The 26,586-nt window shown below is 42.3% G+C and overlaps 4 protein-coding genes across 8 annotated transcripts in view; 3 read left to right on the top strand and 1 right to left on the bottom strand.

Annotated features, from left to right (window-relative positions):
• Nucleotides 1-1,855, top strand: part of slc9a7 (solute carrier family 9 member 7) — a 26,556-nt gene extending 24,701 nt beyond the window's left edge. The window contains exon 16 of the mRNA XM_034880792.1: nt 57-1,855. Within this exon, the coding sequence (XP_034736683.1) occupies nt 57-311 (255 nt within the window). The 3' untranslated portion in view covers nt 312-1,855. The remainder of the gene's footprint in view (nt 1-56) is intronic.
• Nucleotides 1,856-6,002: 4,147 nt separating this feature from the next.
• chst7 (carbohydrate (N-acetylglucosamine 6-O) sulfotransferase 7) lies at nt 6,003-11,666 on the bottom strand. Of its 3 annotated transcripts, XR_004657808.1 has the most exons (3): nt 10,117-11,666; nt 6,187-6,538; nt 6,003-6,108 (listed from the first exon to the last, which is right to left on the bottom strand). XR_004657808.1 is itself a non-coding variant. In XM_034880815.1 (2 exons), the coding sequence occupies exon 1, from the start codon at nt 11,408-11,410 to the stop codon at nt 10,145-10,147; it is 1,266 nt and encodes a 421-aa protein (XP_034736706.1). In that variant the 5' UTR covers nt 11,411-11,666; the 3' UTR covers nt 6,003-6,538; nt 10,117-10,144. The 3 variants fall into 3 exon arrangements, 1 of the variants encoding a protein (XP_034736706.1); XR_004657809.1 differs by lacking the exon at nt 10,117-11,666 and adding an exon at nt 7,192-7,492 and having other exon boundaries at nt 6,003-6,538; XM_034880815.1 differs by having other exon boundaries at nt 6,003-6,538.
• A 70-nt stretch (nt 11,667-11,736) lies between these two features.
• tubgcp5 (tubulin, gamma complex associated protein 5) lies at nt 11,737-22,596 on the top strand. 2 transcript variants are annotated; one of them, XM_034880780.1, is made up of 23 exons: nt 11,739-12,386; nt 12,492-12,545; nt 12,748-12,856; nt 13,064-13,160; nt 13,268-13,347; nt 14,032-14,167; nt 14,266-14,383; nt 15,131-15,220; nt 16,044-16,137; nt 16,235-16,487; nt 16,677-16,879; nt 16,971-17,086; nt 17,783-18,051; nt 18,490-18,688; nt 19,030-19,218; nt 19,306-19,488; nt 19,846-19,930; nt 20,016-20,136; nt 20,313-20,464; nt 21,450-21,575; nt 21,709-21,797; nt 21,996-22,096; nt 22,240-22,596. In XM_034880780.1, exons 1-23 carry the CDS (start codon nt 12,253-12,255, stop codon nt 22,284-22,286), a joined length of 3,045 nt encoding a protein of 1,014 aa, XP_034736671.1. In that variant the 5' UTR covers nt 11,739-12,252; the 3' UTR covers nt 22,287-22,596. The 2 variants fall into 2 exon arrangements, with proteins under 2 accessions (XP_034736673.1, XP_034736671.1); XM_034880782.1 differs by lacking the exons at nt 21,450-21,575; nt 21,709-21,797; nt 21,996-22,096; nt 22,240-22,596 and adding an exon at nt 21,276-21,420 and having other exon boundaries at nt 11,737-12,386.
• A 1,218-nt stretch (nt 22,597-23,814) lies between these two features.
• cyfip1 (cytoplasmic FMR1 interacting protein 1) overlaps nt 23,815-26,586 on the top strand; it is a 32,760-nt gene continuing 29,988 nt past the window's right edge. For both annotated transcript variants that reach the window (XM_034880770.1, XM_034880769.1), the window contains exon 1: nt 23,815-24,103. The gene's annotated coding sequence lies outside the window, so the exon portion shown is untranslated. The remainder of the gene's footprint in view (nt 24,104-26,586) is intronic.

Genomic DNA, 26,586 nt, shown 5'->3' with positions numbered 1-26,586 from the left:
TGTGTGTGTGTTATCTACATCCCTTCCCTCATGTTTATCTGTGAATGTGTTTTCAGAACCACGAGCGGCTGAGGGACCAGGACTCTGACCTCCGTAACGACAGCGACCTGACGTTCACCTTCGGCGACACTGCCATCACAGCCAACGGGGCGACGGGCGCCGACGCAGCCGGAGGCTCAGGCTGGAGCGCCAACGGCAAAAGGAGCGGCAGCACCTCAGAGGAGGCGCTGGAGCGCGAGCTGGACTCCCGCGAGCAGGAGCTGCTGAGCCGCGGCACGCGCCTGGTTTTCCCCATCGAGGATCACATCTGACCCCCGCCCTCCTTTTGCCTGCACCGCCAACCTTCCTGACCTGACCCCCAGACCGCCTCGCCCCACAGCCCCCAACACATCTTGCGGGCAGAACGTCCAGTCCTTCAGACATAAAACCGAGAGGAGATGTGGGAGTAGACAAGAGGGGGAGGTTTTCCTCCAGGACCGGGAGCAGAGCTCAACGAGCATTTCATCCTCATTACAGAGCTGGAGTTTTTTTTTTCTTCTTCTTCTTGAGAAGACACGTGTCCTCTAGAGCGTCAGGAGAATTTTACTGATGGTTTCCGAAACTTGAGGGACACCTTTTATGCAACATGTGAGGACAACATAAAATATCCAAATGCCAGATTCAGTCTGAAGATGTTTAGCTGGAGTGGAAAGAAGAATAGAAAAAAGGGCCTGGCAGCCCTCCCTTGCTCATCATGTGATCTGATCAGTTTCAGAGTACACCGCTGAGAAAATGCTAAGTGGCTCCTCCACAATCACAGCCCATTTACATGTAGATGCAGAAATGAGGCCACACTAACCAAACTCCAATAGTTTATCGATCAGAGTTCTCTGGCATATCTGTACCATTCAGCTGAAGCTGCTTACAGACCAGTGGTTGGGATGTTTGTGAAGATGTCCTTTGTTTCACACAAACGCATCTGTGTGGAGGAGACTGAGGCATGTGAGAGAGTGGGGCAGTGAACGCGTCCCCCCCCCCCCAGCCTACACAGCCTGTCGAGAATGTGAGCATGTAAATAGCTACAATGCAGAGCTTTATTCCTCTCTAGCGGGACCGCTTCTTTCAGTGCATTACATCTTGTGACTGTTACAAATGTGTATCAAGTCTTTGAACTGGATCTTTATCTGTGTGCTGGGCTGGTTTTCATAACCATAACATGAACGAGGACTGGAAGGGTTGCGATTCTAATTGTATTGTTTCTTGTGAGATAATGCTGGTTTCCTAAAACCGATGTTCCCTCTGAGCATTTTCAACACTGAAATAAAGAGCAGGTCTTCATCATAATTTGGAACGCTTTGCAAAGATTTTATATCTCCTACTAATTTTGAAAATATTTAAAATGATCAGATGCATCCCTTTTATTAGTAGGTATTTTCAGTATCAATAAATCCGTTGAGGATTTTCTCCATAATCGATTAGTTGTTTTCCTAGAGGGGCAGGGTTGGGGGACAGGGGATGTTTAGGGCCTAATGGCAGGTCAACAGTAGAGTCCACATAGAAGTGGTACACAGCGTCTGAAAGGGGGGGGCCTGACAATTGATTTGACATGGGGCTCAGAACTGTGTCAAGTATTTCTAGTTATAAACCAGATATGAATTAATTCATTAACTGTGAAAGTGTATAAGAGCTTAGTAGAGTTTATGAAGGCTCACTTATGTATCTCAAGTTGTTGCAGCAGATTTGAGTTGATAATTATTTTTTATACAGAGTGGGTGCACAATTTAACCATTTTGTACCACTCAAAGTATTGATTAAAAAGTATCAGAAATCCCTCAAATACCACATTAGGACACAAAGACCTTGAGGAACACCATAGCATTTTTTCTTTCATCACACACGTATGATGATGTTAGTCCCCACCCCAGTCTCTCATGGAGTCCACAAGAGTCCCAGTGTTCCAGTCACACCCAATGTATGCAATTCCAAGATGCAGATTCCAGTATGCAAAAATATTCAAATACACCATTTTAGAATAGGTGAAAATACCACATTTATTCTGCATGAGAAAAACCGCATGGTTATTGCCCAAACTGCATGGGTTTAGCATAAAGTGGACACATGAAGGGGAGACTCGTGGGCACCCATCAAACCTGTTTTTCACTTTTATTTGATAGAGACATTGGATAAACATAAAAGGGGGAGCGAGATGGGGGATGACACGCAGCAAAGGGCCGCTGTAGGACTCAGCCAACATGAGGTAATGGCTCATACTGGGGGGGGGGGGGGGGGGGGGGGGGGGGGGGGGGGCTAGAGGCTGCCCCTTTCATTCAGATATCTTTAGATGGGGGGTAAAGGGACCTATTTGAAAATGACCATGCCAGTTTTTCCCTCGCTAACTTTGGAGCATTTAGCCACCTTCCTGACAAGCTATACTCCATCATTAAGTATCAGATCACGTTTTAACTTAAGTGTACAAACTTTCAGACAAGTACAACTTAACAAGAAGAGCAGCCATTGATACAAAACACTGAGCAGCAGAGAATGATAAAGAAAGATTGCACATAACCTCACTGAGCAGTACTCCCCCTTTACCTGCATCAGCAGTGTTTAAAAATGGCGTCTATGGTGGCTGTTTACCTTATGTATTAACCGCTGTTATGTAATGCACTTAAACAGAATGCTAAGATGAGTTGGTCTCACCAGTACACAGGTCATTTATGGGATGTTTTGTATTGGTCTTTGTAATAATCCAGCGTCTCATTTTAGCTGTATTATTAATGGATGCTGATTTCTAATTTGTGATGTTCTATTCTTGTTTAAAGCCTTTCTAAAACGACTACATTTTTATCTGTCAGAACACATTTTAATTTTGCAAACACAATCCCTTAGACTGACTTTGTAGGACATGATGCAATGCTTTTCAAACGTCTTTTGTGAATGATAATGTCAGAGCAATTGTTTTGGGGAATATATTTTTCTGGCTGAGAGTTGGATGATAAATGAAATCCCTCTTCTCATATCTGTTCTCATATCTGAAGCTATAACCTACAGCCAGTTAGCTTAGCTTAGCACAGCGACTTGAAACCGCTACCCTATTTCAGTCCAAAGATAACAAATTCCACATACAAGAGCTTATAAAGATAGCTAGTTATCACATTACAGTAGAATTTGCTTGTTTAATCTGTACAAAAACCAAAGTGTAAGGGATATATGATCCTATGAAGGTGGATTTAGTTACCTTCCAGCTGAGCCAGGTTGCTAGCTGTAGTCTTGTAACTCTGCCAGAAAGCTGATAAGCTTATTTCCCAAAATGGTAAACTATTGCTTAAAACTTATTGTGCAGCAACAACACTTTGCTGACACACACTTTGGCAATCACTGCACAAAGACGATGTGTTATAAGCTTTGATTACGAAAAACCTGACCCCCCCATTTATCTGACAATAAATGAGAACACCCTTTGTTCTCCTTAGAGCTCTTAACGATACATGATGTGAACCACCGTGCAGCTTCTGTTTTGGTACCTGATTACGACATGTACACGGCAACGCTGCTTCCACTACACAGTACGAGGACATCATCTGTGGTTAATGAGATAACTGGTTTCAAGACTCCTTCAACATGCAAATCCTCAATACAGGACGTTACGGAAGAGGATCAGGGCCACATGTGAAAAAATGTCTGCCTGTTCCAAGTTCAAAGTCAATAACTCAGAATTCTGAATTCTGATTTCAACTCAGAACTCAAACAGCCAGGATGTTTCACACGTGGCCGTGATCCTCCTCCGTACGACAGTGACCTGCTGTCTGCCGTTTGACAGCAGAACTCTGAACCTTTTGCTTTTCTTGCAGGTTTTGCATCGCTCCATGTGAACTATGAAATATTTCTGCTGCATTAGGAACTCTTATGTGACCTAGTTATTACATTTCCTCACCCTTTTTTGTGACCCCTTCCTCCTGCACAGCATGATTGAGGGAAAAGATTTGGTCATATTTCCTCAGGATGTTCTATCTAGCATTTATCTAACAAATGTAAGTAGAAGGTTGTTAGCTGTGAGACTTTCCTGGGCCCATAAGGCTTGCACCGGAGCAGCCAACAACTCGTTCTGGGAGAACTAGGGGAGGCTTTTCTGTTCTCTAATCTTTCCGGAGCCTGACACATTTTGCGTTTCCTTTTTAAACACGCCAGACATCAGTACCGTTTCCTGTTTTAAATTCACCACGCAGCACGTGTCGCCCTTTGTTTTGTACTTGGACGGCACTGCACACAGTGGCTGCTGCATTTATGTAGGAGTGAAAGGCACAATTGTGAAAATGGGAGAAGGCCCACGGAAGTTTTTATGGCTCACTGGGGACCTCAAAAGAGGAAATGAATTTGGTTATGTAAGCTGTTGCCAAGCTGTGTGCACTTAACAATGGCTATTTAAATTCTAGCTGAAGTGAGAAGTAATGTGGCTCTGTGCTCTCTGTCTAACATCTCCTTTCACAGTCTGGTGATAGCGGAGCTTTTCTCTATCCAAGATGTTGACAGAATCCCTTACTTGCCATTTTGTCATTGCTGTTTGAATCGGACGGATGCTTTACCATCTCGTCTGTGATATAGACACAGCTTCACCATACAATAGAACCAAAAGTCAGACAGAACTGTGATTTTTGATCATGTCTGTTGAGGATTCCCTTTCCATATCTATTTAGTAAAGAGAAAAAGTATTCTCATTTGTTGCCACATGCAGGACAAAGTGTCTAGACAGTTTTTCCTCGAGCCGTGTTAGCACTTTATGGACAGCAACATCATGGACGGCCAAACCGGCGGCTGCAGGAAGAGAAACAAGCAGAGTTTGGCACTTTACCTCAAGCAGAGGACACTCGCGGGACTCTTATATAACCTTCATGTGCACTCCTTTCTCCAGACTGTTGTGCTGTCAGTTGTCTTGCTGGCTATATTTACATGCTCTCTGTGTACCTGAGAAATATGAGATGTAGCTCAAATGTGACTATGTGCACCTGTTGTCTTTAGTAGCAACTGGCTGCCTGGTTCAACCATACCATGGTTTGCATGTTAATAAAAACTGTCAAATTTCGAGCAACCCACCACTTGTGTTCATTTTGGTCAGAGGCAGTTACTTAAACTGTTTACGTTACACATCGTCTGCATTGTCATAAAAGTTGAATACATTTTCATAGACATACCTAAAAGAAAACTGGAGTTTTTAAAGGTCTCATGGCATGAACATTTCAGCTACGGTTTTTTGACATTAATATGAGTTCCCCCAGCCTGCCTATGGCCCCCCAGTGCCTAGAAATGGTGATAGGTGTAAACCGAGCACTGGGTATCCTGCTCTGCCTTTGAGAACATGAAAGCTCAGATGGACCGATCTGGACCCTTCCCCTTATGAGGTCATAAGGAGCAAAGTTACATCCCCTTTCTCTGCTTTGAGAACACCCATAGGCTTCTATTGTATTTAACATTCAGATTTTAAAATACGCACACAGTTGCAAATGCAAGTTTGATAACTCAACCAATACATTGAAGGGCAATAAGTTTTCATGTGATTATAAAGGAATCCAAAATCCATGCCAAACAGCATCAAAGCGGACAGCAATCACACGCATTTCCTTCCTCTGTAGTTTTTACCAACTCTTTATTGAGGTCAGTTTAAATAATAATAAAGTTATGTCTTCGTTGACAACAGAGCATCTTCAGGCATTCCCACCCAGAAAAAAATGATTCCAGAACCAACTTCTAAAGTTGAACACATGGATGCCACACAATGACAATGACACACAATGTGAACCAGTACCATCTGTTGCGTTTGTGAAAACCTGCAACAACGACAAAATAAAGTTAATCGGCGGAGGACAGAGGCAGTTCTCCAAGACACGTTCGTGGACTTCAAAACATTTCACACCCATGTGAGTGTTTTGTCAGAGGGGCGCTGCAGCTGTCTGGATTCCTGAGGGGCCGGGGGTGGAACAATAGTTTCTCAGTTAGGCCTCTTATCCAGAAAATACTGTAGTTTCTTCTTTCAAAGATTTCAAAGACATTGGCATTGTAAGTGAGCCAACTGCGGTTAAGTCTTAGGCTGGACGGATAAGCAGCGAAGGTGAGAGCAAACCCAACGCTGCCACCCTGGATCCTCTCCCAAGACCAGTCTCAGGCTTTTTATGGCACTTGCCTGCATGGGATTTGAGGAGGGATTAGTGCTACCAAAAAGGACAGAAGGATAGAGGCTGGCCGGTGTAACTAACCAGCCTCACCTCTCTCTTCTTGTTTATTTCATCTCCCACGTCCTCTCTATATGCATACATCCTGCTGGTGTTAAACATGTAACACTGTAAAAAAATAAAATAAAATAAAAATAAGCTGCCTTCTCCCCGTTTCAAAATTCAACTGTCTGTGATTGGCTGCTTTTCTTCACTTGGACTTTCTCCAGTTCATCGACCCGCCTCGGCTGAAGGAAAACAAACCCAAGAGCCATGCTTCGGAGCTCCCTGTAGTCCACATTCCAGCTGCTTGTTTGCTGTTCCACCTTGTTCCCCCAGTGTTGAATACCGGGCCCCTGGAACAGTAAAAAACAAAAAAATGTCAGCTGAGGATTAAAATAAAACGTTGAAGTTATTATAAAACTGCACGCTGACACACAAACAGCGGTTAAGGACCACAAACACTCAACAGGATTGATAATGTCCGTGACCTCCGTCAGTAGCTCTACAGCAGGGGTCGTCAACGTTTTTTAAGCCGAGGACAGATGGTTTACGGTTCTCGTCTCATTCCGATTCTTTGAGGGGGGAGTTGAAAGGGGTCACATGCTTTTTAATATTTTATGAAGAATTAATGGTGATACACAGTTTTACCGGGCTTTTTAAGGCATACTTTAGAGCGCCGCTTACTGTGCTCCATGACTGCAACACAACAAGCACCGGATTGCTACGGAAACCAAAACTTGCGCATGTTAAATTAGGTACCGATGATCGGATTCAAAACCAAATTTTCCAATAAAGAAACAATTACGTTGGAATCATAATTTAAAAAAATAAAAAAATCAGAAAGTTGGAACTGGTTCTCAATGTATTTTCCTCTTGTGGACGATAAAGTTTGCTCTGACTTTGCAGTGACTCCGAGGACCCCCTGTTGGAGATCTCCAGTCTGGGTGGAGGAGGTGGCACAAGGGGCAACCCGCTGCTCCATGCTAGCAGCTTGCAGGCAGCCCACCTGCTTGTGAGAGCTGGTGGTGACAGGCTGCTGGGAACCCTGGGAGCTCTGGCCCGTCGTGGACAGCCGGATACAATGATCCCCTTCTTAACAGCAGCAGAGTCTGAGGCCCAGCGAGCCGCTGCCAGCCCCCCGGCTATCCATGAGAGGACGCGGCATTGCCAGGGAGAAAACAATGAGGCCTCTATTAAACAGCATCAGTCGCTCATTAAGGAGGGAGAAACATTTCTGCAACTGTCTCGCTCAGATGACTAAAAAAAAAATCCATTACAATGGGGTCACTTGTGTTTCATATGGCACACTGTGTTAAATCTAACAGGTGACCCATTATCTACTAGGACCCAAAAAGTTTCCTATTAAAAAAAGCACCAGCACTATAGTGACACATTAATAGGTAATGAGTGTCTAGAAGAGCTGATATCTACAACACAAGGGCAGAGTCCAGCATTGTCTCTACAACACAGTTATCAGGTCATCTAAAGCAGAACTATGAGGACAGCAGCCTCCATGGCCGAGGGAACATATTTTGAGTTAGGGTTTCTGACAAAGTTTCGAGAGTGACATTTTCAGCCAAAGTCAACCACCACACACCACACTGCATCCATCACAACGCTCCACAAGTGGATAACTAAAACCAGAATGAAATCCAAAACCCAAGACAGGGCCAAACTAGGCACAGGTAACACAGGACATAGGCCCAAAGCTACGACAATGGTACACAATAGGCCTACTACAAGATCAACCACTGAGCCACAGAATACAAGGGTAGAAAACACATCAATGAATTAAAGTAAGTCAAAAATAGCTGCCTGGTCGGCGGTTGCTAGCAGGGTCGCTGTGGGAGTGACAGGTGCAGAGCTGCTGCTACTTCTTTCAGTCACAGTTGCTGAGTTTTCTGATTCAGGTTTAGGGAGGGACGCAAGCACGGCAACTGTCTTTATAGCGTCCTTACTTGACTTTAGTTCCACATCCAACCCCCATTTGCGCTAGCTCACTGAAGATTTTAATGTTTCTTGTGGATCCTTTAAGGTCCCTCTGCATCTCCTCGGTGGGGTACATGGCCAGCAGCACCTACACCTTCTCAGTGGGGTACGTGGACAGCAGCACCTTCTCAGTGGGGTACATGGCCAGCAGCACCTACACCTTCTCAGTGGGGTACGTGAACCGCAGCACCTGCTCAGTGGGGTACATGGCCAGCAGCACCTACAACTTCTCAGTGGGGTACATGGCCAGCAGCACCTACAACTTCTCAGTGGGGTACATGGCCAGCAGCGCCTGCACCTTCTCAGTGGGGTACATGGCCAGCAGCGCCTGCACCACCTCGGTGGGGTACATTGTCAGCACCACCTGCACCTCCGCATCACTCCACTTAACAGAGATCAGCATTCCATCCATTCTCGTAGTAATTCACATACTCAAGTCATTCAGGGATGTTCGGCTAGCACAGACGGCATGGCTTTTACAGATGGCGTGCTGTGGGTGCTTGACTAGCTTACTATTCGGAAAAATGGAAAAGACCGTGTCCTGAAGTAGGAGCTGGAAGAGGTCAGAGGAACTTAATAATCCCCAACGTGGTCCAGCAGGAACATGAGAAAAAAAGGGTTATGTTCTAGGAACTGCCAAAATCCCTTCGGTTGGAAAGCGGCTATTGATCCTCACAATCAACAGGTGGTGTGTTCAAGACTATGCTGTAAAATCACATTCAATCAAATTAAATAAAAAGCCCCCATTAAGACACTTTTTAAGACATAAAAATAATGTGCCTGTTATGGTTTTTCAACAAAAAAAGAAGTTTAATTTTAATTTACCTTGCTATTTTTTTTTACTTGCAGTATATGTGCACTGCAGGCTTCAAGTTTCTACTTTGACACTTGTGTAAGTTGCATGTTGCACCAGGAATGGCTTCCTCACTCGTTGTGTGGTCACAAAACCATGCATGTATGTATTGTATGCACAAGTCTTTCAGAGAAAATGTTTCTCCTTCAACAGCTGGAAGTGAACAGAGAGTACCTGAGCGTCAAACTGTGCACAGTGAGGATCCAACCTCCACGTGAAGTAACAATAGGAGGACTTTAAATGCGTCAGTTCTAACTATGTTGCTGCCTGCAGTGTCTAATGAATAAAAATGGGATGCATACTCTGTCAGCAGTGGAATGTAACTAAGTACATTTACTCTAGTACTGTACTTAAGTACAACCTTTAACTCCTTGTACTTTACTTGTCTTTTCATTCAGAGTTTCTACTTCTACTCTGCTACATTTCAGAGAGAAACTTCTACTTTTTACTCCACTCCATTTATCTGACACCTTTAGTTACTTTACACATTACGTTTGCACATTAAATGCATGTAGTTTATAAAATACAGTGTTTATTATAAATTAAACTACTCACCAAAATTCAGACCTACATGTCCAGTTGAAGCGATTCGACCATTTAACACTTTCTGTAGTTAATTGAAGGAACTTTTTGGATCGTCTCCAGTTTCTAGGCTCTTTCTGCATTGAGTACTTTTACTTTTAATACTTTAAGTATTTAGTTTAGTATTAAGTTTCCTAATGGTACATACATACTTTTTACATATCCAATGCAGGCATTTTACTTGTAACAAAGTATTTTTACCTACTTTTACTCAGCTAAGTAAAGGATATAAATACTTCTGTCGCCACTGGTCTCTGTACTCTACTCGCCTCAGTCAGCAGAGGGTGAGAGGTCAAGGATCAACCACAGAGTACAGCAGCAGACCTGGAACCTAAAGGGTGGTTATGTGTTAATTATGTTTAACCACAAACATCCTGTAGCCTACTGAGTGACATAGGTCCCCAAACAGGATGTGTATGCACCAAGGGCCCTCTTCAACCAACTCTGTTGATTTTCAACCTCCATTTCTGTTGATCAAACCCCCCTTTGCTTTTAGTGAGATCTCACCTTAACCAGTGGATTGCCCAAGACTTCCTCATGTTGTTCTGTCCGTGTTGCTCTTCTCGTAGCCCAGCTGCCTCATGACTTCGCTGCAGTAGGCCTCCACCTGGTTGATCTGCAGAACGCTGAGCCGCTCCCTCCAAGCATATATTGCCTCTTTTGCATCCCTGGATGAAATCCGGAACGGCTTGTCCGAGGAATAGCCCTGGCCGTGCGTCATGTTCAGCGCAAACTTCTCCAGAGCAGGGAAGGTGGACAGGTTGGAGAAGTGGAGCAGCCTCTGGAGCTCCTCCAAGGGGTTCAGGACCAGGTCTTCGTAGCGGATGCGGAGGTAGTTCCTCCACACCCAGGGGGGCGAGTTCATCACCATCATCATGTCACTGAGCCAGTTGTCACAGATGAGCTCCATGGCGCTGGAGACGTAACTCTCGGCCCGGTTCACCCTGTTGTTCGGCACGAGCAGCCGCTTGTACTTGTCGTTCTGCTTCTTGCTCCTCAGCACCTGGATGCTCTCCTTCACCAGAGCCAGTTTGGACTTTAAGCGGGAGTTGTGCACGGCCCTCGGGTCCCTGAAGAGCTGAATGATCTGGAGGTTTAACCCTGGGTCTCTCATCAAAGGAATCAGCGTGCTCAGGTCCAAAACGCGGACTCCTTTAATCACCATCACCGGGTACTTCTTACACTCCTTCTCCAGCTCCCTAATGTCCCGCCTTTGGCACTTTGCGCACTGGTCCTCTTTCACCAGCCCGATTTCGTGTCGCTTGTGCGCATCGCACAGCGGCTCCGAGCATATCACTTTGTTCATTTTCCAGCCGAATATGAACGAAGTGGTGATGTTTTGCGAGCCGGCGTAAAGTTTGAGGACGGAGAAATCGCAGCGGTACAGAGCGTTCATCATGTCCCGCACTGCGCCCTGCAGACTGCCCGCGTCCCCCGGATACAGAGCCTGCCATATGTGCCACATTGGCTCGTATAGGTAGAAAACATCGGGGTGCTGGTTGAACAACTCCCCCAGAAACGAAGAGCCAGTCCTCCAGGTGGCATGCAAGTAGATGTTTGTCCGAGATTGGCTCCGGTTGACTGCGTGCACCGTCGCTTCGCTAGCGTTAACTTTGTAACCGTTATCCCACAGCAACGCTGTGTTATCCAAGTCTGGGCATCTGGGCTGTTGCTGGGGCAGTCCATGTTTATCGTTTTGCTCGGATTTATCTCTGTAATCTAACACGTACGGGATTAGGAGAAGTAAACCTGAATATACCAGGATTAAAACCAAGTATTTCTTATGTAGCCTCCTCTTCATTTCCTATCGCCTGGTGAGGGCCGGCTAGCGGCTTATCTCAACGGTGGTCACGGAGGTTTACGAGCCCCGCGGTCGAGTGTTACAGTGGAGTTGTGTGTGAGAAGATAAATGTGTGTGTGTGTGTTGGGGGGGTTAGCCCCGCCCCATTTAAAACAAAACAACCAGATTATTTCGCTTTCCTGTTCACACGTACGCAGTGAAATACCGTTACACGATAAAAGTAATAGTAAAAGCGTTACAACACGTGTGTAGTTTGTAGCCTACTTATCCCTTTGTGAAAACGGACCAAAAAGCATCAATGTAACGTTCCGTGGGAGGAGAACTGTTAAATTGGGGAAACATTAAAGAGCCTTAAAAAAAAGAGGTTCCAACGGATGCTACGTACTGCAACTTAATGGAGTAACGTACAATGAATTGTGGGAGATAGTGATAAATGAGTGCTCCCTTTGAATGTTGCATTTAGTCGGTTGTGTGTTCTTATCACTAGTCATTGAACGTTTTCTCCGCACAAGTTGACAGTTTTAAACAAACTTTTACATTAAAAATTTAAACAAATCCCATGTTTAAATTTATGTTGATATTGCGCATGCGTATTCATCCTCGTTTGTTGTTGGAGGCAAACGCCGCGCGGTTGTGAAATTGAAGGAACCAGTGGAAACATAGCTAACGTTGTCGTGCCTTTGAAATAAATGGCACTATCTAACATGTTATCTTTCGTGCTAGCCCTTTAGCTTGCAGAGTCACCAGGCCACCAGGCCAGTAGCAGGACTGACCGAAAGCTAGTTTTGCTAGCTACAAGCTTGTAACGTCAAGCTAGCTGCAGCACCACTGTCAACATCAACATGGCACACTGGAGCACCTTCGAAAAGGAGACAGAGAGAGAAACGAAAGCGTTAATAAGATGTATCAGCGGGGTCGAGGATGAGGATGACCAGAACTATCAGCTGGCACTGAAATTTGCCTGGACTAATTTCAGGTGACCTATCAATTGACAGGACTGGAGCTAGCTTGTCAGCTGCTGACATGTAACCAAACGTTAGCCACAAGCAGTGATGCTAGTAATAGTCTTGTTTCTTGACAGGTTTCACCGTTTCTTGGACGTGGACAGCCATAAAGTCCAACGCAGTATAAGTGGGTGAGTGAGTCTGGGGTGCTAGTTGCTCTTGCTCCGTCTACTGTCTTTTACAGACGCATAGCAGTTTTATTATGCATAAATACAATGCAATATAGTTGTTAAATTAACACATGACATTGCCATTCGAAAGGTCATGTTTTTTCGCTCTTCCTTATATGACACTACAGGTCTTTCACACTACACTGTCTGTTGTGTTTTTCAGAATCTATGAAAAGCTCATGGTCCACTCAGACGTGAGTAAAGCAGAAAGCTGGACGAGGCTGACTGAAGAGTTCCTGAACACACCTTTACCTAATACAGATGGAACAAAGGTATGGCGCAGTCTCGCAGACATAGGCTGACCGAAAATGAACTCATTAGTGGAGTGAGGCTCTATAATACAACACTGCCCTCAAGACAAATCCCCAATAAATACATTTTCTCCTCGGCCATGCTTTCTCAGGCCAAAAGCCACAGCCTCCTGACAATATATATGAAAAATTAGATACAGGTCAGTTTTCTATATGTTGTTTTTGCAGAGTGATGTTCACTACAGTGTCCTGTCACTGCTGCTCTTATTATCGGGGTCCCCGTCAAACACAAACTTTACTGAGAGACCCAGGGTGAAGGAGGCCGGTGAGTTGATATCTCACAGATGCTTAGTTTCACTAATTTTAACTTTTAAATTCTTTTAAATGCTTGTAGTCCAAATTCATCATTTACACTGTACCTTGTGTCTGCAGAAGAAGTGGACAACTTTGACTGGGCCAAATATCTGATGGAGGGTGAGGACATAGACATTGGACCATATCCAGATACCCCTGTGAGTAAATCATAATAAAACTCACCCTTTATGGAAATGAAGGGTGCAGTGTTCCCATATTGTTACAGTAATCTTCTGTGGATTACCTTTTACATATTTACTTTAGTCAGCATTTGATGTAAACTATGCAGTTGGCTCGTGAAATTTTACATATTTTATATATATATATATATATATATATATATATATATATATATATATATATATATATATATATATATATATATACATACAAACAATATAAGACATGTTTTCAGATATTTCACACTTTTTTGTTAAGTATATAATTCCACATGTGTTCATAGTTCATAGTTTTGATGCATTCAGTGAGAATCTACATCATGCAGGCCTAGTAAAGTGCCTTTATTACATCTGGTAAATTCTAACTAGAATAAAATGAAAAACATCACCTAAATGCATTTTGGCTTCCAGCAATTAGTGTTTCTAGTCTTTATTCTGGTTAGAATTTGCCAGATGTTATTAAGGCCTTTTAGCTGTTTTCAAATAATTAGTGCCTTGGATTTTTTTCTTGATATTTCATGGCTCTAATGTGTGGAAAGGGAACCCTGTTGTATTGCACCCTTGGGGTCTTTTAGCTGTAAAGCTTTAGTGAAGTAATAAAGCAGTTCCCCGTCTTATTCAGATGGATTTCTATCTAAATCAGTCTTGCCTGTTTTTATTTAGGAGTGGTCTGAGGAAGAGAGTGAAGAGGAAGACAGCCAGCAGCCAATCAGCAGGGAAGACTCTGGGATCCAGTTGGACAGAACGCCCCTGGAAGACCAGGACAACAACAACAAGACAGTTCCAGTTACATGGAAAGGTGAGACAGATGACGCATGATTTTTATAACCATAATATAATCCACATTGAAGCCCGTTTTGAATATGAAAACAAGTCTCTGTGTTTGTGTTTCTCCAGTGGGTGAGCCTGACGCCAGGGCCTGGCTTGAACAGCATGTAGTGACCCCGTACTGGGTGGCTCATGCTCCTCGCTTTCCTCACAGCTTGCATTTACACTCCAACTTGCTCAATGTGTGGTAAGTAAACCGTTGTATAGGACTTACAGCAGTGTTTAGGCCTCATATCAATATAAGCTTTTTAAAACTACGGCAAGTATTTTGGCCAAATTTACTATGATTTAAAAAATAAAGCCATAATATTTCTTGAAAAATATTGTTACATTTGAAGAATATAACAAAGTTGTATGCCATCATGAAATTGAATAGATAAGATTGCATGTGCATTTTTAGCATTGCCCGACCCCCTTATATGTAAATGTATAACATTTACTATTACTACTTTATCTCTGCAGAAGATTATTGTTTCATCTGAAATGTTTTGCCTTTTTTCTGTAATAACATAATATAACAGTTTCATTCCTAATATGACTTTGGTCATGTTAAATTGTGGCTTTATTCTGATCATATTATGTTTATTTAAAACAGAAGAAGACTTAATTCACATGACTTTACGCTCCCCCCCCCTCCCATTGCTTTGCATTGCATTACAATTTTACTCTTATAATGAAACATTTGGTTTAAATGCTAGGTGTGGGTTTTCAAAAATGGCACAAATATCCAGTATTTCCCAGCCATACCAGTCACAAAAAATATGTATTTGTGTCATAGTTGTAGCAAAAATGCAATCAGATTTTCAGGTTTGACGATCTTAAGATAACTAAGTGGTCTGAAACACACTGTAGCATGATACTGCACTTGGGATAGTGTTTTTGTTGTATTTTTTGCGTGATTAGAAATGTTAATCATCAGCGTCTCTCTTCTCAGGGATCAGCACTTGTATAACACTGATCCATTGTATCTGCCGGAAGAAAAGGCCTTTGTCACAGAGACCCAAATCATACGGGAGACATTGTGGTAAGATGTAATGATGTCATGGTGTGTGTGACCGCGTTCATTGTACAAACTTACAAAGAAATCTATCTCCTACTTTCTCACAACTTGTACCTTTTTATATTATTGTGTAAATCCCCAAACAACTGAGTCCTTGTTGGATTTAAGAGAACACTTTCTATTCATTGACAGGCTCACATTAAATGATAACTACTCTTTTTTTTTCCAACCTGGACCCTATTTTCTTATGTTTTTGTGTGTAAGTGACTGGTAGGAACAACACTCTTTCAAATTGGTCCCGTGTTAAGTGTGAGCGCTGTGACCGGGCTGCAATGTAACCCCATGGGGCAAATGTGCATCGTCAATTTGTTCCACTAAAAGTGCTGTATTTTGCCACTGACAGACTTAGGTTATTATTATTTTAGATTATTATTCTGTTTACCCATAAACATTTCTGAGGTCTGAAATGTTTTTTATGTTAAAAAAGGATCTTACTCTTTAACAGAAAGGTCGACCTCCTTAGAAATCCTTTCCATTATGTTGGCGGACACTTAGAATATTAATCTGAGTCTATGAGTGATAAACGAGCACTTTAGTGGATGTACATACAAGCTGGACAATTGCCCTATTATATTGTAATAGGGCAATTGTAGCTTGTATTGTAGCTCATATTGTAGCTTGTTTCTCCGCTGCAGACTACAGTGATCTCGTTTAATGTCAGAGATTGTTGTTCCCATCAGTCACTTAGACACAAAACCATAGAGGAACATAGGGTTGGAAAAACAGTAGTTACACTTATCTTGTTTGTTTTATCATAAAATTAAGCTGTGTGAGTGTTATGTTGCAGGCTTCTCTCTGGGGTGAAGAAACACTTCATATTCCAACACCATGATGGAAAAGTGTCCGTAAGGAATAACGTGGTGGTAACTCATCTGACCAGTGTAAGTTAAAAAATCTGAAAATGATTTGTAATATATCTAAATGAATGTGTCTATTTCCCGCTGTAGTAACACAGTCTCTTCTCTTTGTGTGCTGCAGAACTGTCTGCGCTCTGTACTGGAGCATATTGCTGTGTACGGGCAGGCGGTGTTCAGGCTGCAGAGGTTCATCGATGAGGTGACGGGGTACAGCTCGGAGCCGTGCCCACCAGGCTCTGGTTCCTCCTACAGCTCCAAGAAGGGCTCCGAGCCTCCCTTCAGGACCTACCAGGCTTTTGTGTGGGCACTCAACAAGTACTTTACCAGCTTCAAAGAGGAGCTCACCACAATTGAGAGAAAGATCATATGCAATGGCAAGTGTGTTTTAGGGAGGGTTGAAATGTTTGGGTAGCTCTTGTACAATATTACAATCATTCCAAATGATCGCCTGCTGCTCTCTGTGCAGTATTGCTGTATTGAACATTTGTCCCCACCCCTAGTTTATGCCATTTAATTCATGAGGGGTTCATTTCTTATGTCAGTGATGTGATCATCTTTTGCAGATGAGACGGTGACCCTGTCTGCTGTTCTGGAGCAACTCAATCCTCACTTGGCACAGATTAAAGTGCTGCACAAAGTTTTCTGCACCGGAGTTGCCGAAGTCCCCCCTGAGACCCCGAATGTGGTGCGGGCCTCTCACTTGCTCAACACCCTGTACAAAGCTATCATAGAGTACGACAGCGTCGGGGAAGCATCAGAGCAAGCGGTGAGTTTGATTATGAAGCTCAGTGAATTCAACAAATCAAGGAAACCATCTGCATGTTTGATCTTTGCTGTGTGTCATTTTCCCCTTCTAGGTGGCCTTGTTATTTTCTCTGTGGACGGAGACAGTCAGACCATATCTGGAGATTGTGGATGAATGGATTGTTCACGGCCACCTGTTTGACCCTGCCAAAGAGTTCATCATCCAGAGGTATGTAGCGGAGATGGTTGAACAAGAACCTTAATACATTTTGCAATGGGAAAGGTTTCAATTGGCATTCACTCCCGGGACAAATGACTGCAGTAGGCACAGTAATTTCCAGGCTCCAGCCACTAATAGCAGTGATGGAAAAGGACGGGTAGATACAGTATGCAAATTTAGGCTAATGTACACACATTTTCGGCCCTTTTTTAATTCAATGCTGTGATTTGCGTCGGCTACTTCCGTCATCTCGGCCACAAATTCCATCCGTCTCTGCCCGAACAGCGCTGAATCATCGCTATAGTCGGCACAGTTTGAAAGAAGGTGTGTGTGTTGTGTGACTGGGGGTATGTATGGGTGTGAGTGAGTGATGGTGAATGCGAAGCGATTGGTCTGAGCAGAGGAGAGTTTTTAAATGTACAGTAGAGTTTGCAGTTTTGTGCGCTCTATCTGAAAGTGGTAGCAGGAACAATAACAACACCTTGTTTTTTTCGGAATTAGTGACATCGAACATAATGCACCAGAAAAAAATCAAAGGCAGGCATACTTGTCTACTGGCAATAGGAACGGAATCTTTTGGCTATTTTTAGCAGGTTTACCAGTGTTTACAAAACCTGAATATACTGCACATGCAAACTTTTGTGGAAAAAGGGTATGATAGGGACATACAATGGGCTGAGTTTTTTCTCTTTTTGTCCCGTTTAGGAACAAGGACGTCCCAGTGAACCACAGGGACTTCTGGTACGCCACGTACACGCTGTACAGTGTGTCGGAGACGGTGGAGAACGAGGAGAAGCTGAACGATGCAGCCAGTGGGAGCTCCGGAGGCGACCAGGGCTCCAGCAACAAGCAGCTCACCATGGTGTCCTTCCTCAAGCCCGTGCTCAAGCAGATCATCATGGCCGGGAAGTCCATGCAGCTGCTCAGAAATCTGGACTGCAAGGAGACTGAACAGTCGGAGAAATCCTCCAGAGGTCAGTGTTTGCTGTTCTGTAGCTGGGCACCCTATCTAGTTTAGGTTTCAAATTTTCAATTTGTTTCAATTTTTTTTTTTTTAAACTAAACAGAGCAGTGTCTAGATCTGAAAAGATTAATTTATAAGTTGTCAACTAATAAATTAATAGCTAGTTATGATAAAAAAGTAAACACTTCTTTGATTCCAGCTTCTTCAATGTGATAGTTGCTAGTTTCTCTTCACTCCTCCGTGACAGTAACCTGAATATCTTTGAGTTGTGGACAAAACAAGACATTGGAGGACATCATTTTGGGCTTTAGGAAACAACGAACCACATTTTTCACTATTTTCTGACATTTAATAGACCAAACAACTAATCAAATAATCAAGAAGATATTCAATGGATTACTGGACAGTGAAAATAATGGTTAAGAGTTTTATTAATTTTGCATTTCAGATGCAGAGAGGAAGAGTTTATACACTCTGTTTCTGGATTCAGTGCAAGCACGCCTTTGTAGTCGTGAGGAGTCGCCCACAGACACAGTAACGGAACAGCAGGCCACCAGGAGGAGCCTCATAAAGATGCAGGCCATCATTGCACAGACCCTGGAGATCGAAGACGTCCATGATCCCTTGTTGGCCATCAACTTTGCCAGGTTAGCAGGTACCACTACACTCACTGTACAAAGAACTCCTCAGACTGCTTGACTGACTTTTGTTCCACTCAGGAATAACCAATGAAGCAAAAAAAAAAAATGCTAGAATGTGAAAACAAAAAACACTTATAATCCACAGCTGTCATCCTTTCAAGAACAAAGCTTTGGGCCTCAATTTAGCCATCATTATATAATGCCTTTTTTGTTGTTGCAACTTCTGGTTTTATAATCTCACAAATGGTACAAAGGGATTACGTGTATTTTTTTTGTCCCACACTTGCGTTGGTAAATCCAAAGAGTTAGAAAATCTTAAGTAGCTCCGGTCTGTGTTTCCCCCTCAGGCTGTACTTGGAGCAGACTGACTTCCACGAGCGTTTCTCCGGAGGCGATTTCATCGTGGACCGCTCATCTCAGGCTGTCACCTGCCAAACGTTTGAGCTCACCCTGCGCTCCTGCCTCTACCCCCACATCGAGAGGAGGTACATCGAGTGCTGCGGGAACCTCATGAAGACACTGAAAAAAGACTACAAGTAAGCATCACTCATGGGGTTATATGACGGAGGACTTTCTTTTTTTTACTGCATGTAGAGCATTTGAGTTCCTTGCTGTCTCCACAGGCTGCTGGAATACCTTCAAGCAATGAGGAACTACTTCCTGTTGGAAGCCGGAGACTCCATGTATGACTTTTACACAGCAATCTTTGACAAGGTGCAGGAGAAGGAGAGCTGGCAGCAGCCGTCTTTTCTCAACGTTCAGCTGCAGGAGGCAGTGGGACAGCGCTACCCAGAGGACAGCGGGAGGTACTACATGGATTTAGAATAGATGAATTAAATATTTATTGTCATTGTTTACAATAATTAAACACAATTTAGCAGCTCTTTAAATGACAATATAAATAACAAATATAAAATAGTGAAATTTAAATTGTAAAATTTATCAACAGGGGAGTTAATTATATACTTATGAGGTAACTGCATTTCCAGTTCTTGGGGAGGAAGAGGGTTTGTGCATTTTATAGCCTGTGGGGGAAATTCTTTTCTCAGATTTATTTATCTATCACAAAAAATTAGATTGAAGGTGTGTTAGGACAATTCGGAGGATCACTTCTTATTTATAATTTATAAGTCAAATTTCTAGTACCATTTCATATTTTATAGGTTGTCAGTCTTCTTGGAGACTATCGACCCTGCCAGGAAAAAACATCCTGTGAATAATCTGGAAGTGCTTACCCTGGGTTACAAGGTAAGCAACGTAAATGTATTTGCTCACATTTTGTCCATGCTTTTTTTTTTTTTTCCATTTAGGCTACTTATTTTACTCTCCACAGGTTCCCTGGCCGGTTGACATTGTCATCAGCTCGGAGTGTCAGAAGATCTACAATCAAGTGTTTCTCCTCCTGCTGCAGATCAAATGGGCCAAATACAGTTTGGACACACTTCCGTTCAGTGGTATGAGTTATGCTTGTGGCACTTTAAAATCCTACATTCTCCAAAAATAGAGCTCCATTAGTTGAGATATGCATGAAAACAACTTGGTTATGTGTAAATATCTTCAGGCTACCGAGCATCACCCAATATATTTTCAGTGTCAATTCTAATATGTGCAATGTGTTTGCTCCTGGTAGATTTCACAGCCATCACTAAGAAACTGGAGGGAGCACTGGCTGAGGAAGTAAAGGTCAAAGAACCTATAAATCAGCAGATTCACAGAATGTGCCTGCTCCGGGTCAAACTGATGCACTTTGTCAACAGCCTTCACAACTACATCATGACCAGGGTGAGACGAGTCCCGGAGCACACCGTTTGACAGCAGACATTTCATCTATTCACAGGAGGAACACCACAGGTGTCACTAAAACCAATTAATGATCCACTATACCAGAACCACCAAACCAACCAAAGCAACTAAATGAATTTGGTCATCATTCATTTTATTATTTACACGTGCGTTTTCCTTCTGTAAAATGTTAAAATGGCTTCCATGGAAAAAGGCTTATCACATATTGTTGAGCATGTCAGTATTTTTCAAATCCAAAGAATACAATTTTAAATGACCAGTATAGCACTGCTGTTGAAGGGCCATGTGGTTTCAACTGTTTTCTCCCATTATTTACAAATGTAACTAGGGCTGCCAATCGATTAAAACATTTAATTGCGATTAATCGCATGATTGTCTATTGTTAACTTGCGATTATTCACAACTGAACCACACATTTTTTTAATCTGTTCTAAATGTAGGCTACTTTAAAAGGTATATTTTTATATATATATATATATTTTTTTTTTAATGCTGAAGTGGGATGTGAGATTAAACGTACTCCGGTGGTCACTGGATTCACACCTATGGTACATGCAAATACCTTTTATTCTTCCAGAGAATAATCTGGAGGGGCTTTGAAATTGAACTTGCCATTTAAAAGAACTTTTTCTTTCTTCATTACTGCCCAAGCTCATGCGTTAATCCTACATCCAAAAAAATGAGTACCGTTAAAAGGAGTTGACAGGTTATTCTTGAGTTACTTTGACAACCTTATTTATAACTTTATTTATTTCTAACTGACAAGTTTTTAATGCAAATCATTGTGCAGGTGTGGAATGCTGCAAGTAAAAGAATAGAGACTATTTTGAAAAGTCATATTGGTGTTGCATTCAGTGACAGCAGGATAGTACACAGTTTGATTAAAAACACTAGTATGGTACTTCAGGTTGAAATGTAATAATTTGCATACAGCCTTAAATGCGTCTGCCTTGTATCTCCACAGATTCTGCACAGCACGGGACTGGAGTTTCAGCACCAAGTACAGGAAGCAAAGGACCTGGACCAGCTGATCAAGATCCATTACAGATATTTGGCAACCATTCACGACCGCTGCCTCCTGAGGGAGAAGGTAAACCGCACGCACAGGAAATAGGTTTAACTGCAGTTATTCCCCTGTCCTGTTCAGAGTGAGGCAGCTGGGCTGGGCTAGCTTTCTACATGAATTTATGACACTTGACTGTTGTCCAATGTTGTTTTCAAAGGTCAGTTTTGTGAAAGAGGCAATAATGAAGGTTCTCAATCTAGTCCTCATCTTCTCTGACCGGTGGCAAGCTGGATTTGGAGCCTGGAAGTAAGAGCTTTTAATTTAAACTCTAGACTGTATTATGATTGTTGTGAAATTGTTTAGAGATTACAAGATGGCCACATACTAATAATGTGTTATTTGTTGTCTCTGAAGTACCAATCACCAAATCCAAAATCTGTGCTGCTGTATCATTATTGACAGCCCTGGTTGTGTCTAAAAATTGTGTTTATCTTTTACGTTCAGGATCGAGTCCATTGATAAAATGGAATCCGATTTCAAGAACTGTCACATGTTCCTTGTGACGATACTCAACAAGGCTGTGTGTCGGGGCTCCTTCCCTCATTGTGAGTAAAACAACGATCCAGGTCTCGGTTTACCAATAAACTAACATTGTATATTGATTATCTGCTAGTTCTTTACGCACAGATAGGGATATTTACCATGAAGTAATAACGGGTTTCTGTTGCTGCTTTTCCTCCTGGTACAGTGGAGTCTCTCGCCCTCTCCCTGATGGCAGGCTTTGAGCAGTGCTGAGGAACCATGCTGTCCATGCTGTCTGTTCTGATGCGGTGGACTCGTTGCTGTCTGTTCTCTGACTGCTGTCATTGTTCACGATGATGTGCAACATATGATGTCATTGTCTGCTCCGAGTGCTGGAGATGGACTCGGACTCTGAGATGTTGGAGGATTATCTGTGTCTTTTAAGGACCCGAGTCAAACAAGCTACTTGTGAACATACATTACAAAAGTGTAACTTTTTGTATAAAGGTGTCTTTTATGAGCTGTTATGTTAATTTGTTAATAATGTGTATATATGAAGCACAATAAATCTTGAACAAAGATGTAGGTTTATGCCATGTTGTAATTCAACATAGAGTAACATTGCTTTACCATAAGATTTCTTTAACGGTATGGACACTAATCAGCTAATTTATGGTTTACACAGTTTGGTATTCTTTAATGCTCAGATATTTAGCTCTTGGTTTATAAATGATATCCCAAGATACTGCAGTTGATTTCCATACAAGACAGTCCTAGTAAGGAAAAAATGTATGCTAACTGAATAGGTATGTTAAAGGTCATGAGAATGTCACGACAATGTGGGTGAGAAAAACAATGTTTTTAGAAAGATATTGCACTTGATTTGCATTATCTATAATTAAAGATGCACATTGCATAATTATGGTCATTTGAAAGTACTGCTTTGTGAGGTACAGTAGGTAATGGAAACTAAATTACAGCAGTATTGACCTCAGTTATTTCAAGCCAATGATCAAATTGTGATCATTAACAATGAATAAGGCCCTCTGTTTATGATTCATCATGCATGACTGTAGCAGCCACCACTGCCAGATAGCTCTGAAGTAGTGATTTAAAGGCTATAAAAAAGGATATGTCTTGGCATTGTTTCAGTTGGTTCCATTAAAACTGTGTAGTTGTTGTGCTATACATTTGCTATGAAACTAAATAATACTTAGTGGAAACTTGGTAAGCCCAATAGACATTGCATCCGTATATGAAAAATACTTTTAGTGACCATAGAATCTACCTACCACTAATAAAGACCTAACGATCACTAGTAGAAGTTAGAAATGCCAGCATTGGAAGTTGAGTGCGACTTTTTCCGCATGCGCAGAGCAACCAATGGGACACTCAGCGTAATGACCTGTGATTAGCCGAAGTCTCCCATCATGGGCTAGATTTCTAAAGCCTGAAAACAGCCAAGAGATGCAGAAGTCTAGTTCTCTCTCTGACCACTTATAGAATATTATTATGGAAATTTTGCTCAACGACACCAAAGAAAGTGTCTAACCCAACTTTCGTATTATAACCTACAATTACATTAGCAGCTATACCTTGCAGTGTGGACAAAAAACAACTGCTATTTTGAATGTATATATATATATATAATACTTAATATTTTTATTGTTAATTCAATGTTTTTTTAAAGGAAGTCAACTCCGTGCCCAGCGCTGTAGCGCGGGGAGCGTGTTGCGTCACTAATCCCAGTCCACACCTCGGGCAGGTCGCTCCTGTACCCACACATTCCTTTGACTCTACCTTCCGCCCCTGCCCTAGTGGATGAGGCTAGCACCGCAGCTCGGAGCAGAGTTTCCTGTTGAGTTTCCCTGTTTGAGGGACAGGAACTCCCTGCTCGGCTTCCCTCCCCCGCCCATGATAACACCGACCGAGGAAAGATTCCTCTGGCCGACGAGAGAAAAATAAAACTCGGATAGAGGACTTCCATACCTGGACTTTCTCAGTCGCCGGGTGGATCAACATTCCGGTTAAATGGCTATCTAGTCTGACTCCTAACCGCACTAGTATTCCTTGCTAACCAACAACTCCGGGTGAGTAGAAATGACTGCTCGCGAAGTTGGTTTCAGAGTGTGTGCTTCCAGAAATGTTAACTAACCCACGGTGGAAACATGTTAGCGGCATAGCTTCGGGTTTAGCCTTTGTTAGAGCTGTGCGTTAAAAACTTATTTCAAATGGACTTCAGAGTTATTCGAGGGTGTTAACAGCTTGTTGCAAAGCAAAGCCGAGCCGAGCCGTTTTCCTGGCTCGCAGGCCCGAGCTGTGACTAATCTCAGGCCGCGGCACGGCATGGACATGGCCATTGCCACAGTTACATGTTGGAGGCAGGACTTCCAGGACGTGTTCGTATAAAAAGCTTACGATTAAGAAAGATTTTCTCACGCTAAACTTAATTTTAGAAGAACTTGTCACTGCTTGTGAGTTGAAGTGGAGCGTTAATGTGTCCTTCAGGGGTGATAGTCGCAGTAAGATAGTTGCTGTTAAAAAAGTCCAAATTATACACCAACAATTGAGCTAACTGTCAACAAGTTAATTATCTCTTTATTCTCCTCCATCCTTCTGGTTGTTCCTTTGGGAATTGGCCTACTGAAATAGGACAGCTGTGTTCAGGAACCAGACTGTATTCCACACCCTCCTGATGTTGCATTCGCTGCCCAGCCAGTCATTGTAAATACCAGTTCAGTCAGCCTTTTTTTAACAATTGAAAATTCGTTCCTCATGTGGGGAAATACCTTTTTAGTAATCTCATATGTCATATTTTTGAACAAGAATATATTGTCCCATTAGATTAAATTGTGGTAACTGCTGTGTCGACTTTCAAACAGACCAACCTTGGAAAGTGTGGTCCTGTAATGACATGATGACTTTATTTGTTGTTACACTGTTTGTAGTAGACCCTTATCAGTGCTCTGAGGACAGAAAGGAAGGAAGGAAGGAAGGAAAGAATGAGGGAGGATGATGATATGTGGTAATACTGCAGGCCAAACCACATCTATTCACATTTTGGTATAGTGGTGTGTTTTTTTTCTTCAGTGATGCTGTAAAGATAATTTAGAAGAACACACTTTAGGTGACCTACTGTATTCTGTGTTCTTTATCAAGCCACTGAAACTGAATAGGTGGTTTCCATCTCCCACTGCATCTGTGTCTGATCACTTATTCAAGTTTTGAGAGAATGTAGACGTCTTAAAGCTCCTCTGAAGGCTAAAATACCCTTCACTGTTATTGTTTCAGCAACATGCTGTTGGGTTGAAGATGGTACTGTGTTTATAGAAGACTTTTTGGTGAGTACTATGCACCACTGAGCACTCAGGAAGTGTTGTAAGATGGCGTGAACAATAACATTTTGGAGAAGTATTGCCTGTTGTTTGCACTGACTTTAATGGTGAAGCTGAGATACAGATTCAGTTTGCATTGATAGAAGGAAACTGGTGTGAATACCCGCGAAGTGGTTTCACACCTCAAGCTAAAGAAATAATTACGACTTCCTTCAGGGTGGCACTGTGTGATGGAAAAGCTGACACATGGATGGCTGTCGTAGCAACTATCTGATGTTTTCTGTTTGCCATCTTTTAAGGAAATGCCTGCAGAACATTAGATTGTTGCTGTTTCATCTGTTTTATCACATCAGAGAAAGACAGGGGCTTCCTCCTTGTCTCCAGATGTGAAAGGGGGGCAGTATCAGCGTCTGGTATAGCATCATCAGACATGAGACAATTGCATTTGAACATTTCTGCTGCTGTTCAGTGGCTATCTTAAAAGGGTCGCCAGCCGTGCATTTAGTTTGAGTTTTATCAGCGGAGGTTTTGAGATCTCTCTCTTTAACTTGTCTGCTGCCACGCCGTGACAGTAGAGGTGAATAAAATTGTATCTGTGGTTCTTACAGCGTAGATAAACGTCATTTCCATAACACAACAGCAGTGATTGACAACCGGGGGTACCTGGAAAGATTGTGGACAACTACTATTCTGTAATTTAAAACTTTAAAATTGTGATTTGATTGGAAGAATAATTCCACATATTAACATGAAGACAACTGTAACACCTGAACACTACTGTTACCGTTATGTAAGAGAAAAGTAGTTAGCAAGCAAAGTTTAACAGGTAAAAGTCATGAATAAACGGGAGAAATAAATAGCTAAAAGTTCAAATAAGTAACAAGTGCTGGATTAATAGTGTAAATAGTTATCTAAAAGAAACATGAGTGGATATTTGGTCAAATATTCAGCCTCATTCTAAAATAGCCTAGAAGGCTTGTGGTAGGATTGCCGACCAAACCAACCTTAACATTAATGGTTAAATTGTATACATTTTTTGGGGACAATATTCCCTTTTATGTAATAGTGTTTTGTATTTGGAGCACTTTGGGAACCAATGAAGGCGTACGTGAGTTCATCTGACAGGGCTGTAGGGGGACCACAGACCAAAATGGTTGGGAAACAACATAAATCATAAAAGTGTTTTTATGTATACCTTTTTTTTTTTTACAAAATACAAAACATACAACTCGCAACAT

The sequence above is a fragment of the Etheostoma cragini genome, chromosome 9 (genome assembly GCF_013103735.1).
Source record: "Etheostoma cragini isolate CJK2018 chromosome 9, CSU_Ecrag_1.0, whole genome shotgun sequence".
NCBI classification, from domain to species: domain Eukaryota; kingdom Metazoa; phylum Chordata; class Actinopteri; order Perciformes; family Percidae; genus Etheostoma; species Etheostoma cragini.
The sequence above is the reverse complement of the archived record's forward strand: the minus strand, read 5'-3'. Positions and strand labels throughout refer to the sequence as shown.

Bases quoted from the DNA above. Each gene is read 5' to 3' on its own strand.
- chst7 (XM_034880815.1), bottom strand. From the start codon at position 11,410: ATGAAGAGGAGGCTACATAAGAAATACTTGGTTTTAATCCTGGTATAT.
- tubgcp5 (XM_034880780.1), top strand. From the start codon at position 12,253: ATGGCACACTGGAGCACCTTCGAAAAGGAGACAGAGAGAGAAACGAAA. The intron at 12,857-13,063 runs GTATGGCGCAGT...TTGTTTTTGCAG, and splicing joins CTAATACAGATGGAACAAAG to AGTGATGTTCACTACAGTGT. The intron at 13,161-13,267 runs GTGAGTTGATAT...TTGTGTCTGCAG, and splicing joins ACCCAGGGTGAAGGAGGCCG to AAGAAGTGGACAACTTTGAC.